Source organism: Marmota monax, unplaced genomic scaffold (assembly GCF_021218885.2).
Source record: "Marmota monax isolate L192 unplaced genomic scaffold, Marmota_monax_Labrador192_F-V1.1 WCK01_AAM20220418_F8-fsc00132, whole genome shotgun sequence".
In the NCBI taxonomy this organism is placed as follows: Eukaryota; Metazoa; Chordata; class Mammalia; order Rodentia; family Sciuridae; genus Marmota; species Marmota monax.
In genome coordinates, this window is record NW_026695199.1 from 4,495,108 (window position 1) to 4,510,519 (window position 15,412).

The window sequence follows — 15,412 nt, forward strand, 5'->3', positions numbered from 1 at the left end:
AAATTCTAGCATTAATAATAGCTAAAATAATAAAAATATTTGAATTAGTGTGTTTGTAATTTTAAATCAATTTTTAAATCAATTAGCCAATAAGTATTTTCTGATACCCTCATATGCGGTAAGAAATATAAAGAGTATAAACACATGGTCTTTGCCTTCAAGGATCCTGGAATATGCTTCTGGAAATTAAGATTACCACATCAAGCTACTTAAAATACATAATTTTAGCAAGGCACAGTGGCACATGCCTGTAATTCTAGTGGCTCAGGAGGATCTTGAGCTCAAAATCAACCTCAGCAATTTAACAAGGCCCTAAACAATTTGGGGAGATCCTTTCTCAAAATAAAAAATTTTAAAAAGGGTTGTGGATGTGGCTCAGTGGTTAAGCCTCCCTGGGTTCAGTCCCTGGTTTCAATAAACACATAAATAATTTTAATAATTGAAACTAAAACCTATATACAGGCAGAAAAGATTGGGAGGAAGAAATACAATACGCCAGAGACAAAATCAGTTTAAGAAATAGAAATAAGCCGGGTGTGGTGGCACATGACTGTAATCCCTGTGGCTCAGGAGGCTGAGGCAGGAAGATCATGATTTTAAAACCAGTCTCAGCAAAAGTGAGGTGCTAAGCAACTTGGTGAGACCCTGTCTCTAAATAAATTACAAAATAGGGCTGGGGATGTGGGTCAGTGGTCAAGTGCCCCTGAGTTCAATCCCTGGTACCAAAAATAAATAAATAAATAAAATAAAGGAATAAAGGGGTCTGAAAATGGAGTAATTTTAAAGAAAGGAGCTATGTATTTAAAAATATTACAAGCTGATGAATAAGGTAAATTCTGCTTGTATCACAGAAAGAGAGAGTCTGTTCTATTAACACTAGTTAGCTGACATGTGACTAGGGAATAGAGGAGTTATATTCAGATAAGATGAAAGTTGTGATTGTTTATGTTTTCTCCTTAGACAGAGGAGCTAGAATAATCAAAGTAATAGTAAAATGTTCAGAAGAAAAGGAAAAAGTTCTCAGATTGGCTAAGACACAGACATAAGCCTTAGGAGCTCTCTTTTAAGAAAATATAGAGTACGTGTACCCAGTGTACCTTACCCAAAGAGATACACTCCAGATTAGTGTGGTTCTTGTGTCCTAGTAGCCTGCTGTGCTTAGGACTACAGTTCCATATTCAGTGCCTCAGGACCAGTAAGCCAGTATTTCCACTGAATTGTTTCTGTATATTTTTAACATCTCTGCTCAACCATCAGCCCCTAGTCATTCTGTCAACAATGTCCAAGTTACTTTTCAAGGTATCAATTATTAGTTTTTTTTAATTCTCCAGTTACAAAAATGCAAAGTCTTTGAAGGATCTATCTCTAGTCCTTTTTTTTCTCACAAACTTTATCTGTCCTATAAATTCTGTCATTTTTTAGTAAAAAGTTAAGTAAGAAACAGAATAGGGAGTATATTAAGGAAGGTACATATTATAACAAAAACTTATAAAGAAGTCAACCACTGTCAGGGTCAGTGTTGTACTGAAGAACTTTTGAGAATGTTGTGAATACTCTATATCTCACTTGTAAAGTTGGTTACATAAGTATACATTTATCAAAACTGATCTGATTGTACACTTAAAATAGGTACTTTTATTGTAAGAACATCATAATTCCATTAACATTGATTTTAAAGATAGCCAGATACAGTCTTATCCTGCAATAAAACTATTACAATACTTTTTTTTAAAAAAAAAAGTTAAACTAGGAGGTAATTGTAGTATTGAGATGAGATGTGAAATAATGAAGAAATAGAATAGATTGTTAATAGAAGGAAAAGAGATGAAAGAAATAAACTATATTATAAAGTGGAAAAATATTCTAGAACTTAAGCATAAAAGAGCAAAAGAAGACTCTAAGACTAGTGACCCATAATGAAAAAGTGAGAAACTTAAAAATGAAAAATTGGTTATATGATGCCTCTTGAATTTGAGCTGGCACACATACAAATTTTCACCTAATACTAACAACTTAAAACATGTAAATGGAAATGGCTTTGGACTAGGTGGAAATGTGAGACTAAATTTGGACAACAGTTAAATGCTGACAATGTGGATTTGGAAATCACTAAAGGGGCCACTGAGTTCAAAGAAAAGATGACTTCTTTGGGTGCAAATAAAAAAAAAGATTTAAAAATATATTTTAATCTGAGACCTGAATCTTGAAGGATAGTTAGGCTTACAGAGAGGGAATAAAGATGGACCAAAAGATGGAACCAAAGACGACATATGCTGATTTCTTTCCTCTCCTATAACTATAGGAGAGGAAAGAAATCAGCATATTTCAGGATCATGAGCCTAAAGGATCATGCCTTAATAAAGAAGGGTAGCCAAACACCACTAAGATGAGGAAGAGCAGACTCAAGTAAAGATATTGATGATTTTTGAGTTATATAAATATTCAGAACAGGCAAGTGGGAAAAATTGTGAATACTAGACATAAAAATGAAAGAAAAAAATAGAATGTTGTTTTCTTCAGCCATAGGAAAATAGGATATTATAATCACAAGGCTAACTTTGGTTCTTCTTTTTTACTTAGCAAAATTTTGGAAAGGACATTCAATTTTAACACCATTATCAAAATGACATTTTAGACTAGAAGACATTTTAGATGTAATTGTGTGATATATGTGATTTACTTCAAAATAGATTTAGAATTTTTGGGAGGTGAGAGGATTGTTTTAGAGTAGGTATGGATGAAATAATTTGACCATGAGTGATGGGTACATAGGGTTCATTAACCTGTTATTTTGATTTTTGTGTACATTTAAAATTTTCATAATAAAAATTATAGAAAACTGAAAAGACACGCATATATTCTAAAATTTTTTGGAAGTTACTATAAATGGAGACTGAGAAAATTGAATGATGATCATAAATGTGAATTACAAGATATTTTCAGTAGTAGTTCTAATAAAATTGGAAGCAAATAGGATAAAGATCATTAAGAGAAAAGCAGGTGTAGAATAATATCTGAACAATATTCTATGGCAGATAAAAAAGACAATAAAATACAGGTAATTCTCATTATTCATAGTAGTTGTATTCTATCAAGTCATCACAGCCTATGAATTATTGACTATTGATCATTGCTAATAGAGGAAATCTAGTTAGTTTTCCAGGAACTTATAGTCACATGTTTGTCCACTGATCAATATATAACCATGTTTTGTATGCATTTTGTTTAAAGATACCTTATTTGTATATAATGCTGATTCATTAACACTGAATGCATAGTCAATAGTACTGTAAGTCATGCCTACACAGAGCTTACCTAAAATCTGTATTTTCTCTACATGGCACATTAGAATCTTCATATACTACATTTTAGTACTAAACTTCAAGGCTACTTTAAACAGAAAAATCACCAGAAAAAAAGTGCAAATATAAAAAATGTGGCACTGAACAGACCATGAAAAGGACACCTCTTTACAGAATGAAAGATGAAACAAAAAGGCACAGTTTCACCTTTGTTGACTTTGGTGGAAGCACACGTATTGGGTATTCAAATATTTACTACTCTATTCATACTCATGAATGATCATAAAAGTGCCTTAAGTATTGAGTTTGGGTTAAAACATTTTAATGAGTAGGTGCATTTGCAAATATGGAATCCACAAATAATTAAGACTGAGTGCATTTTCAAATGACTCTTTCATTATTTGATCCCAAATTCTGTATCTGGAAAAATTGTGCTTAAGAAATGAAGGGGAAATGAAGACTTGCAAAGAAAGAAAATCTAAGAGAATTGGTCATAGCAGACCTATAATAAAATAATAGCTAAAGGGGGCTTTTAACAGAGTGATTAAAAAGAAAATAAGGGCGACTCAGAGGCTGAAAAACAGGAGGATTGCAAGTTTGGGGTCAGCCTTGGCAATTCAGTGAGACCCTTTCTCAAAAATTGAAAGAGTCTGGGATGTAGCTCAGTGATAAGGAGCTCTTTTGTTTGACCCCCAGTACCAAAAACAAACAAACAAACAAACAAAAAACAAAATTAAAAAGCCAGGACTCTTAGCAAGTCAGGGAAGAGGAAAAAACAAAAACTATGAGTAGACATTCCTTCTCCTCTTGAGTTTTTCATATTTTAGTAATTGAAGCAAAATGTTCTCTGATGTGTTTCTCAATACAGAGAGGAAATTTTAATGTTTATACATAATAATATTTAATGTTATAATTAGAGAAAGGTAAAGAGACTTAAGGGGAAAATATGTTTTCTATTCTATACTCCACTAAACTAATTAGATGTCAATAGTAGTACATTGTGATAAGCTACACATGTAAACACATAATTTAGAAGAACTACTAAAAATTTTCCAGATAGTCAAAATTATTAAGAGACAAATCAAAATGAAAATCCAGAAAAAGTAACCGTATGATTTTATTTACATAACATTCTTGGAAATTACAAATTTATAGAGATACAGGATAAATTAAAAATTGCCAGATGTTAGGGGAGGCAGAGTTATTCTTAAGGTGGATCTTTATGCTGATAAAATAGATCCTGTCTTAACTGTTAGACAAATCTCTACATGTGCCACGATGCCACAGACATAGACACACCCTTTGTTCTAGTTTGATTTCCTTAGTTTTATGCTGTACTCTAGTTAGGTGAAATGTAACCATTGGGGAAAGCTGGGTGAAGGAGGCATGTGACTCCTCTGCAATATCTTTGCAACTTCCTGAAAATCCATGGCAATTTCAAAAAAGGTGAACAAATAATTATGCAGCATACTAATAGGTAAAATCACTTACCTGACATGCATCTCTTTTTCCTTTTAAGGAGCCAGCACATAACATTGTAGAAGTTATGACACCATTGTAAACCTGAGGTTTATTGCAGATTTTTGAGTCTATGAGATTGACCTGTACTTGCCGAAGATGATTTTGAGTGTATCCTAAAGGGAAAAACATATTTGTAGATATACAATGATTTGATAAACCTAAAGAAAGTTTTTCATAATTATTAGATAAGATGGTAATATGGAATCTTAGGATATATATGTTTTAGATGCACTAATATTTGGGAACAGAATTTTTTCCAAACTAGTTTAAATGAAAATTTAGGTACCACTCCATTGTTATGATTAGAAAAAAATTTCATTTGGGGAATATAGTGTCTTTATGATTCTCTGATCTTCACAATTGGGTATATTTATGATCTTAAATCTCTTAAGTGGTTAATTCTCTAGTAAAACACTTAGGGGCTAGGAGATATACTTGATCTTTCAGACACCTTACTGGCATCATTACTGTAGCAGTAGTGAGGCAATTAATAGTAACCTAAGGCAGAAAGGATTTATGCATCTTGGAAATGCCAGAGTCTGGCTCAGTCCAGGTTTGTATGAGTGATGAACCTACTTTTGGCATAAAAACGCTGCTCTTTAAATGCCTTTGAAAGCCAAATTAGGTTAATCATAATTAAGCTTCAGTTCAGATGCCCACCATCAGTTTGCAGTACTCCAAATCCTGTCACAAACATCTCATCCCCTGGGTGGAACTCATGGGTTGCATCAGGGAGACAAATTCTATGTACTGCATTTGTGTAGGGAACAGGACTAGAAAGCTCTGCCAGTGAAATATCATATTCATGTGACGGGTATTTGTATTTTTCATGGACAATTATTCTCCGGAGGCCTTTTTTCATTTTTGGAGGTTGTATTGTTACTCCAAATGAAGCAGTCCATCTGGATGGGTCTTTATACCTAGGGAGAAAAGAAAGAAATGAGAGACTCCAGTTTACTATACTACCTATCTAATAATTTAACCAGCAAGTTTCAATATGAGTCTTGTTTTTTAAAATAATAGCTTCTGTCTACAGATATAAACTTTTTCCAATCTGAGAATAAGACTGAGGGGTCAGATAATGTGGAGACCAACATGGCACATTTCCTAGGTTATATAACAAGTCACCCACTTCAGATCCTTGGGCCTCTTGATGTTTCGGGGCATTTATGACTCCAAAGAACATCTGAAGAGAAATCTTGTACAGAATAGGAGAACTAAATGTATTCCTATGCCTCCTGTCCCCTGCCCACAAACATACAGGTTTCTTTGAAAACCATGAAGGCCACACTATAATTTAATGAAACATTACTATTTTATATACTGTAAACATTTTGACACTGGATTGAAAAGTCTTCCATTCCTTGTAATATAACTACTCAATGTGTTCAATTGTCTAGTTTACTACTTTCAAATTGAACAATCCTAATTATCTTTCTTTCTCCATGGAATTTTTCCACTGAGGTTAAATCTACAATCTTCTCAGCTCCATCTCTAACCAAGTTACTCAGTGAGTATTCAGCTTTTATACTTTAACTTCAAGTTCAAAGAACATAGATGATTTTAAAGTTCTTGCTTTCTTTGACCAACTATCATATATTTATTGATGGATAATTTACCTACAATAATTTATAGACCATAAAACCTTTAACTAAATTTTGTGATATTCTTACAGCATTTTGTGATGAACATGTTTTCTTTTAATTTATACTAAACTCATCTCTCTCAAAATTCATGAGCTATTTCACAAATAAAAAGTGCAAAACCCAATGCCCTTTGTTCACCCCCAATCATTTTCAGTGTTCAGGACTTACATTCGAAAGCAGTGAGCAGCACTCACAAGCCATGTACTATTGATTAAAGTTGCTCCACAGCGATGGGTCCCATCCCACTGTAGGCTGGCTTGCCACGGCCATTCTCCCTCCTCTACCTCTGTCCCACCAACAATCCTGAGACTTTCTGTTGAAGATTTATTCCTTCGTGTCCCACAGCCTGCCAAAAGGAGATAATGAACTAATTAGAGTTGTTCTAAGCATCAAATTGTATTACTACATCCCAAATTGTTGTACTTAGCGTTCTGATGGTATCAAATATTTTCTGATGTTCTTATCTTTCTGTAAACTCTAATAAACTCCTATTCATCTTGTAAGATTTAAATTAGCCATAATCTCTCCTAAGATAATTATTAATTTCCATGCCTCCAAACTGGACTAGTTATAACTTCTTTGATGCTTCCTTAATTAAAAATAACAAAAACAACAATGACACACTATGTGTGTGCTTATCATGTATTTATATGTGTGTATGCATGTACTTATGTTTTTATATATTTTATTCCTCAACATTGTTTATTACAGAGTTTCTCAACCATTGACATTTTGAACCATATAATTCTTTGTTGTGGGTATTTGTCCTGTGCATCACAGAATGTTTAGTAGGATCCCTGGCCTATACATCATAGATGTCAGCAGCACTCTGCATATTTGGGGGTAGGGGACAGCAGTGACTCCAAGGAACATATGTAAAGATGAACTTGTATAGAATGCGTCAGCATTTTCAAAATATGGGTAAAAATGTCACAATGAGGCATGATATCTAGAGCAACAAAATTGTTGAATACTGTTATTTTAGAATCATGTACTCATGCATCAGGCTCAGGCATCTATCTACACCCATTAGAGTGTGAGCTGCTTTAGGCAGAGGTTTTATCTTATCCATTTTGTATCCCTATGTTTAACAGTACCAGCACATAGTAGGCTACTAAAAAATATTGATGGCAAGAATATATATTCCACTTAGATGAGAAAATTATATTTTGGCTCCATGTTTAATTAACTTTAGAAATTAAGCAACATTCTGAGCTAGTGAGTAGCACATTTCCTTTCATTTTTTGAAGAAAAACATAGTACATGCTAATTTTGTAACTAGTAAATATCTTCTCTGAATTATGGTGGGGTTCTCTTCTATAGGGAAGGACTAGAAGTAGAGTAGGCATTTTAAAAATATGGGTAAAGATATTGTCTGGGTTATCTGTAATTTAATCAAAATAAACCTCAACCCTGTAAATTGCCTGCAATTTCCATATTATAAAATTAATAATATCAAGGAAATTTTATTCAGGGTATAGTGGTGATCAGTCTCTGCCTCTAGCTGAAAAATATACAGATCACTTTTATATAATCTTTAGAAAATTTTTGTGAGAGGAAATTATAGATATCTGCAAATAGAACATTGATAAGCAAACATTTTTTGCCTCTTCCTTAATAGTTGCAGAACTCACTTCCACTATACATGGCCACAGGCCACAGGCACCTATAAATCCTCTCCAGAGTGATCCCAATTTTGCTATTCTTTTGTGCCCCTGAGAGGTAAGATAAAGCAGTCTGAGCTGTGCTCAAATCAGTCAAACTTTATTCTGTCCCTACAATAGCAACACAAAGTGAGAGTAAAGGTTAAAGAATGTTAATTTTTGACATTAAGTGATGTGATCAAACATTCTGAACTAGTTGCATAGCTATATGTATTTATATTATTTATATATTAAATAATTTAAATTTATATATACTATTTATATATTAAACTTACAATTGTTCAGATAGTGGTCTGTTTCTGTCTTGTTGATTTCTGAAATACACAAAAATGGTGAATAAAAGAAGGTTAGCACATCAGAACTGCACTGTGCCTCTGAGCATTTCAAATACTAAAAGGCTGATAAATTTCATTATAGATAGTGTCTCTGGGTGATAATAAAAGCAGCATAGTTAGTGTTTTATTTGTTTGTTTGTTTGTTTTTTGCTTTGGATATTAGAAGCAAGACAAGCAGTGTGTTTTAAACTTTATTTTGGATAACAATCACATAGGGAGCATATTTATAACATAGATTCCTGTTTTTCTTCCCAGTAATTCTGTTTTAGTAGTTTTGTGGTGAAGTCTTAAAACATGAATTTTTGTGTCAGAAGATAAGATCCAGGTAGTTCACAGCCCCTGTTTGGAAAATACAAATCTAAACCATAGTACTGAGTCCCTGAATGAAATAACAGTTTTACTAACCATTATTTCAAATTATTTTACTAAACTCAAAAGCATAGTCCACTTATATAATACATCAAGTGGCATCTTCATGAATTACCCATAATCACATTTAAGAATGTTATCCTTTTCTAAGTCTCTTTCTTCAGAAGTTTTAGAAAGATAGTCTGCCCTCAAATTGTCATTCAATTCAAGCCAATGACTTCATACCTTGTTGACCTCTCAGCGGTCAGGACCTAACCCTACGCAAATGCTAACCCAACCAACTGAAGCAGGCCAGAGTCCCCCACCCAGAAGAACCCTGCCATAACTAAGCTTCTCCAAAGACCCTCAAAAAATTCTGTTTAGCATAATTGTTCTTAGACTATCAGCAAGAATTTCTACAACAGAGTTTTCAGTTGGAGGGTATGTTTGTAGAGCCAGAGTGTGATAAGGGACTCAAGGCCTGCAGCCTGGGTCTGGAGCCTTTACAGAGGCTTTTGTCTCTCAAAGGACTATGATCAGGTCCTGCAGAGACAGCTGGTGGGAAGAGAGGGGAGGAGGACTCTCCCTTTCCCAGACACTGATTTTCACAGAGAGTGCCTTTGGCCTGAATTGGATGCCCAGAACAGTGAAAAAGCTGCTTTTATGTATACTTGTACAGATTGTGAGCCTCTGAGTCCCTCCCCTTAAACACTGGGTATAAAGTTCTAAAACTTTCTAAACTTGGGGTTCAGAGGAATAATTTGATGAAGGCAGAAAGCTCCCCTTTTGAGCCTGACTTCAGCCAATGAACCTGCTTCCTTCTATCCCTTGGTGTCCTGCCTCATCTGTCCTACATCACAACAAATACATAATACTCTAAATTTCACATTTCCTGACTTAGTAAATTTCCAATAACCAAAACTATTCTCTGTGAACATGGCAGGATGGGATATTCTAAATGCAAATATATTAACCTATTCATTTTTCTTTTAGTCTTGGTTATTATTGTTTTTTTGGAAATTTGTATTCTAGAAAGCCTTCTCTCTGACTTTCTCCATTTAGTTATATGTAGAGAAAATGATGAATATAAGAAAAAATTGACCATTTAGCCTCAGTTATTATTAAGGGAGCCATCTCTGATCTCTCATTCAGATAACCTGTTCTTCTCCATCCCAAGCTCCTCTGAGGGAAATCTCTGTCTGGCTTTGTATATTGCTACTGCTGACGAGGCAGGTCTCAGAGATGGGTGACTTGTGCTGCTGCACTGTATCCCGCCCTCAGCTTGGTTCTTGGTTTAATGCTTTGCTGTTGCTGACCTGAAATTCTTACTAATTTTTCCTGCAACTGTGATTTGAAAATGAAGTCAAACAGGATAACGGAGCATATTGTGGGAAGAGGAGATACACACAATTTGTGTGTCCATGGATTCTTGCCACTCCACTTGCGTATATTATTCACAATGCCCTATGAAATCAGAACTCTGGTGGGGCCATGATGGGTGGGAGTTCAGCAAGACTCAAAGCAGTTATATACAAGATAAGTGTATCATGAATATCACTAAGAACTGGGACACTGACAGTCTTGGGAAACTGCCTTCAGCTTGCTAATGGATGAGGAAGGACTAAAGAGAAGAGGAACTCCAGATTTTCTTTTCTTTTCCTTTCTATTCACATCATTATTTTCACAAAAGCCATTGACTCACACACAAAAGTAACAGGAGCCTAAAAGGATATTCCAAGCATTTCCAAACCTAATGAGGTTGTTTAAATCTATGGATATGAATCCTGTAGATGTGGAGGGCTGAATATACTTGCATGAATGAATCATGAAATGTAGTTCCTTCTATATCTATAAGGAATTAGTTCTAAGTCACCCCTGCAGGTATCAAAATTCACTGATGCTCAAGTTTCTTATATAAAATACACACACACCCTCTTATATACTTAAATCTTCTCTAGGGTATTTACAATACCTAATATAAAAACTACATGAATAATTGTTATACTGTGCTGTTCAGGGAATAATAACAAAACAGTCAGTAAGTGTTCGGTACAGACACAAGTTTTTCCAAATATTATGTTTATAAATACATTGTGGTTTTTGACTCTACAGATATGAAATAAAGCTTCATAATTCTGATGATTCTACATACATGCTAAAATATGAAGTCTAAATTAAAATGTGATTATGAGTATAAATGTGCTTACAATTACATTTAAAATCAACATTGCACAGGGCTCGGTGGTGCACACCTGTAACTCCAGCCTCTCTAGAGGCTGAAAAAGCAAATTCAAAGCCAGCGGTGGCAACTTACTGAGAACCTCAGCAACTTAGCAAGACTTTGCCTCAAAATAAAAATTTAAAAGGACTTGGGATGTAGGTCAGTAATGAAGTTACCCCTGGGTTCAATCCCCTCTACCAAAAAATAAAATTGGCATTACATTATATAAAGATGAAGGGTAAAATTCATACTTGCAATTTAAAAATTTATTTTTTTCATTTAGAATAATATTAATTATTAGTAAGTAAAAAATACTATAAAAAATAAAGAGAGAGGCCATAGCTATAAGAAAAGTCTTATATTTTATTATATTAACAGCACTTTTGTTGCTTTTTGAAAAAAGGCCTGGCATTTTTATTTTGCACTGGAACACACAAATTATGTAGCTCATCCTACTACAGCTGTGCCTCCTTTCTAAGCTACTAGGGTGACTTAAATCTATCAGCTTTTATGTTAGCACTCTGTATTCATTCTCTCTACTTGTTCCCTATTCTCTAGTCTCAAGTGCTACCATGTTCATTACTATATCCACAAACCACATGTGACCAGTGAGTTCCTGAAATATGAAGTCTAAATTAAAATGTTTGATCAACATAAAATGCACAGTAGGTTTCAAAGTCTTAATTGTAAGATATAGCAAAATTAAGCATGGAGTTATAATTTTTCATTGTTAGTGTCTAAGGAAAGAAGCTATAAGATGGTATATTAATAACGTTTGAAAGAAAATATATAAATGGCATGAACCTTTCCAAACACTACTCCAGAACATAAAATGGATAAAAGAGGAAAAAAGAAAAGGGATATACAAAGCCACTATTTATAATCAGACTCTATAACCAAAGTATAAGGCCCAATATAGAAGAAACTGCCTAAGATTTAAGGACCAGCTTTCATGGAAACCATACATTTAGCATGCTTTTAAAATATTAAAATATGTTATTAGGACTAATATAGTTTAAAAGCAATATCCTGTTGGTAGCAAGACCCTACCATGTTTTTTTAGGACATCTAAAAAAAAAAAAAACAACCTAAAAATGAGTGCTCAAGTCTAACATGGAATTGTTATATGTAACAAATAAACAAAATAATAGAAATCAACTTACTTTTAATTTCAACTGATTCAGGGTCGACATTAGGGGGTCCTGCAACATTTTGCAGCTTTTCGTGTAGAACATTTTCAATAATATTATTTATGGTTTCAGGATCCTCAGTAGAGGGAAATCTAAAAATCAGCAGCATATGGGCCAAAACTCCATCTGACTCTTGACTGTGGACCAAAAATATAAAGAAAGGAAGAAAATAACAGAAGGAAGAGAGGGACGGACGGAGGGAGGGAGGGAAAGAGAGAGTGATTGATTTATGATACTATCACAACCAGCTTTCCTCATCATTCAGTTGAAACACATACACACACATACACATACACACACACACATACACACACACACATACACACACACATACACATACACAAATGCAGTCCATAAATATTTCTTTCTATATTTCTGTTGTTTATTTTGTATAGAACCCATTTCAGCCACCCTGATGGTAAGGTAGTATGCTCATGGTATCCCTTACGACCAAAGGGTCTAGTTAAATACACATCTATTAACATAAAAAGACATGTATCTCATCAACCATTCAAAATTACCAAATGGAATGTGTGGTAAATATGAAATCAGCTGTATTGTTGGCTTTCAGATTTAATTCCTGTGACTTAAATCCGTCCATCTTTCCTAAGCAAACTCAGGCTCTCCTACACAACTCTGAATCCTAAGTCTTTTGGAAAGCTTCACCATGCTGTATGGCTTCATGTGACCGTATTTTCAAGAGTGTATTAACTAATTCACCTTGACACTGCTTATACAAGTGACCACCTCTTGATAATTCTGCCAGCCACCTGACCTGTCCTTTTCACAGTTTCCAAAGAATCTTACTCCTCTCTACACACTGCATCGACTCTTAATTTCATAAACTGCAAATGGGAATATAAGTATAAATGAGAATCCTATTCTAGAAGTCATTTTTGTTTAATATATTTTTGAATATGTTAAAATGACAGCATTTGCCTCTTTTGGAAGTTAAATATTCAAATATACTATTCATGTGCAAGACTATGAGTATAAATGTATTCATTATAATCTTGTTTTTAAAACAAAAATAAGTAACAAATGTCCATAAATAGGGCATTGGCTAAATTAACACTGTCCTACACTTGAGTGAAATATTATATGGTCAGTTAAAGAATAAAAAGATTTATATACAGTCATTGGAATGATGTTGGCAATAAATTGCTGAACATGTGTTATTTCTGGGAGTGGACTTGTTGGACAAGAGGCTGTCATTTTCTATTAAAATACTGTGCTGTTTGGATTTTATATAATTTCATATTACTTTTGTAGTCTGAAAGAATATAGGATTCATAAGCCCTTTCTGCCTCACCAACCCTATTCTTTCTTTTTCTTAAACTAATACTGTTCTGGCTGGGTGATAAGAAAAACAAACAAACAAACAAAATCCTTCCTGCCTGTTATTCAGTTTATCTCTCACCTGTTTTATCACAGCACACTTTTAAAAGTCTGCTTCTTGCCCTCATTTCCACTGAACTGTTTTTCTATTGGAACACTAATGTCTTCCTAATAGACACCTCCAGCAGATTCTTTTCAACATGTATATTTTTTTGTCTCGGGAGTATTTGTTGAAGTCCACCATTCTCCTCTTGAAGCTTTTTATCTTTAGTACCAGTGGAACCTCTTTCAGAATTTTTCTTTTTTCCTGGTTCTTCCCATTTTTCTTCCATTCCCATAAATATCGTATCTTTCAAGTTTTCTTCATCATTCCTGTTTTTCCTAACAAATTTACACACAGGATTTCCAATATTTTGAATTTATAATAAGCAAATTTATATCTTTGGCTTAGATTCCTTTCCTTCCCCAGGTCAGACTATTTTTCAGGCTCATATGTTGCTTTTGAATCTTAACTCCACATCTCTAAAACTGAATGTGCATGCACAGGCAGTAGTTAAGTGAGAAAGTGGTTCTGAATGGAGATAGAAACTTGGATTCCAACAGTATATGCAGCCATGTGGGTGAATGAGGTTTCTTTGAGTCCGTAAAAATTTAAGGATCAGAGAAGTAGAGGCAGATCCAACAACAGATACTATCTGAACACCAGAAAGTAGAGGATTTTCAAGAAGAAGTGGTCAGAGTAGTACCTGAGAGATGTGAGCTAGGAAGTAACTCTTAGAGTTTTGTTGCTGGCATAATACTACAAATAGTTCTCTTTTTTAATATTTATTTTTTAGTTGTAGTTGAACACAATACCTTTATCTTATTTATTTTCATGTAGTGTTGAGGATTGAACCCAGGTCCTTGCACGTGCTAGGCAAGTGTTTTACCACTGAGCCACAACCCCAGCCCTGCAAATAGTTCTTATTCTATTTTTTGAAAATTACAAATAATTTGTATTGAGAGAATACATTATTTAAAGTCCTCATATAGCAATACATTGTTTAAAATGTTATGTTCTGAACTTTATTGATAGTAGATTAGCTAACTACTTGAAGCATACAGAGGTAGAATACAAGAAAATAAATAAAATTGATAAGGAAGAGAATCAAGAGCTGAAGACAAATCTTATTTACCACACTGTTCACATAGAACACTACTGTTAAACCAAAGCATGTGTGTTAGGTTCCCAATTGTGCTAGTTTCCAAGAAAACAAGTTTGGAGCAGAGGCATGGATGACAACTCTGTCCCTTTGTAAGCATTTTGCAAATGCTAGCTTTTAGATACAGAGAATGAGTAAGGGGCATTATAAACCATGACTCACACAGAATAGGTGCCAAAAAGTGTTTGCTAAATGCAATTACATCATACCATTAATACTTTAAAACATATTTATTGCAGACCCGGCTAACAGTTTCAGCTTTAAATTAAATTCAGAAGTCAGCATACCTGAACTTGATAATGTGAGACTTGATAAGTTCTCCCCTTAATGGAGATTGATAAAATGCATTTTTGACCTGTTCAAAAAATATTTAAAATGTGTTAGCAAGTATAATTTTTTTAAAATTCCACAACTTAATTCAAAGCTCTAGGGAACATTTAAAAAAAAAATGTAAAATGAAAGACAGTGACTGACATTTTGCAATGAGCTGAACTTGAGGAACCTTTCTTGGTATTCATCCCAGAGATTTCAACTGAACTCTGCTTTGAGAATGATAGGAGGTGGGGAACCAGTGAGGTCACAAGTGACATCTGCTGTAGTATTCAGAAAGACATCATAAAAAATGGACATTTTTTTTCATGAAAA

The 15,412-nt window shown here is 34.0% G+C and overlaps 1 protein-coding gene across 1 annotated transcript in view; it reads right to left on the reverse strand.

The window, feature by feature from the left end:
• The window catches only part of LOC124082250 (transmembrane protease serine 11E), a 48,794-nt gene that overhangs the window by 4,701 nt on the left and 28,681 nt on the right, over positions 1-15,412 (reverse strand). Inside the window, exons 4-9 of the mRNA XM_058574047.1 lie at positions 15,055-15,122; positions 12,201-12,364; positions 8,409-8,447; positions 6,638-6,815; positions 5,484-5,743; positions 4,794-4,936 (exon numbers count right to left, since the gene is read on the reverse strand). Of these exons, the coding sequence (XP_058430030.1) occupies positions 4,794-4,936; positions 5,484-5,743; positions 6,638-6,815; positions 8,409-8,447; positions 12,201-12,364; positions 15,055-15,122 (852 nt within the window). The remainder of the gene's footprint in view (positions 1-4,793; positions 4,937-5,483; positions 5,744-6,637; positions 6,816-8,408; positions 8,448-12,200; positions 12,365-15,054; positions 15,123-15,412) is intronic.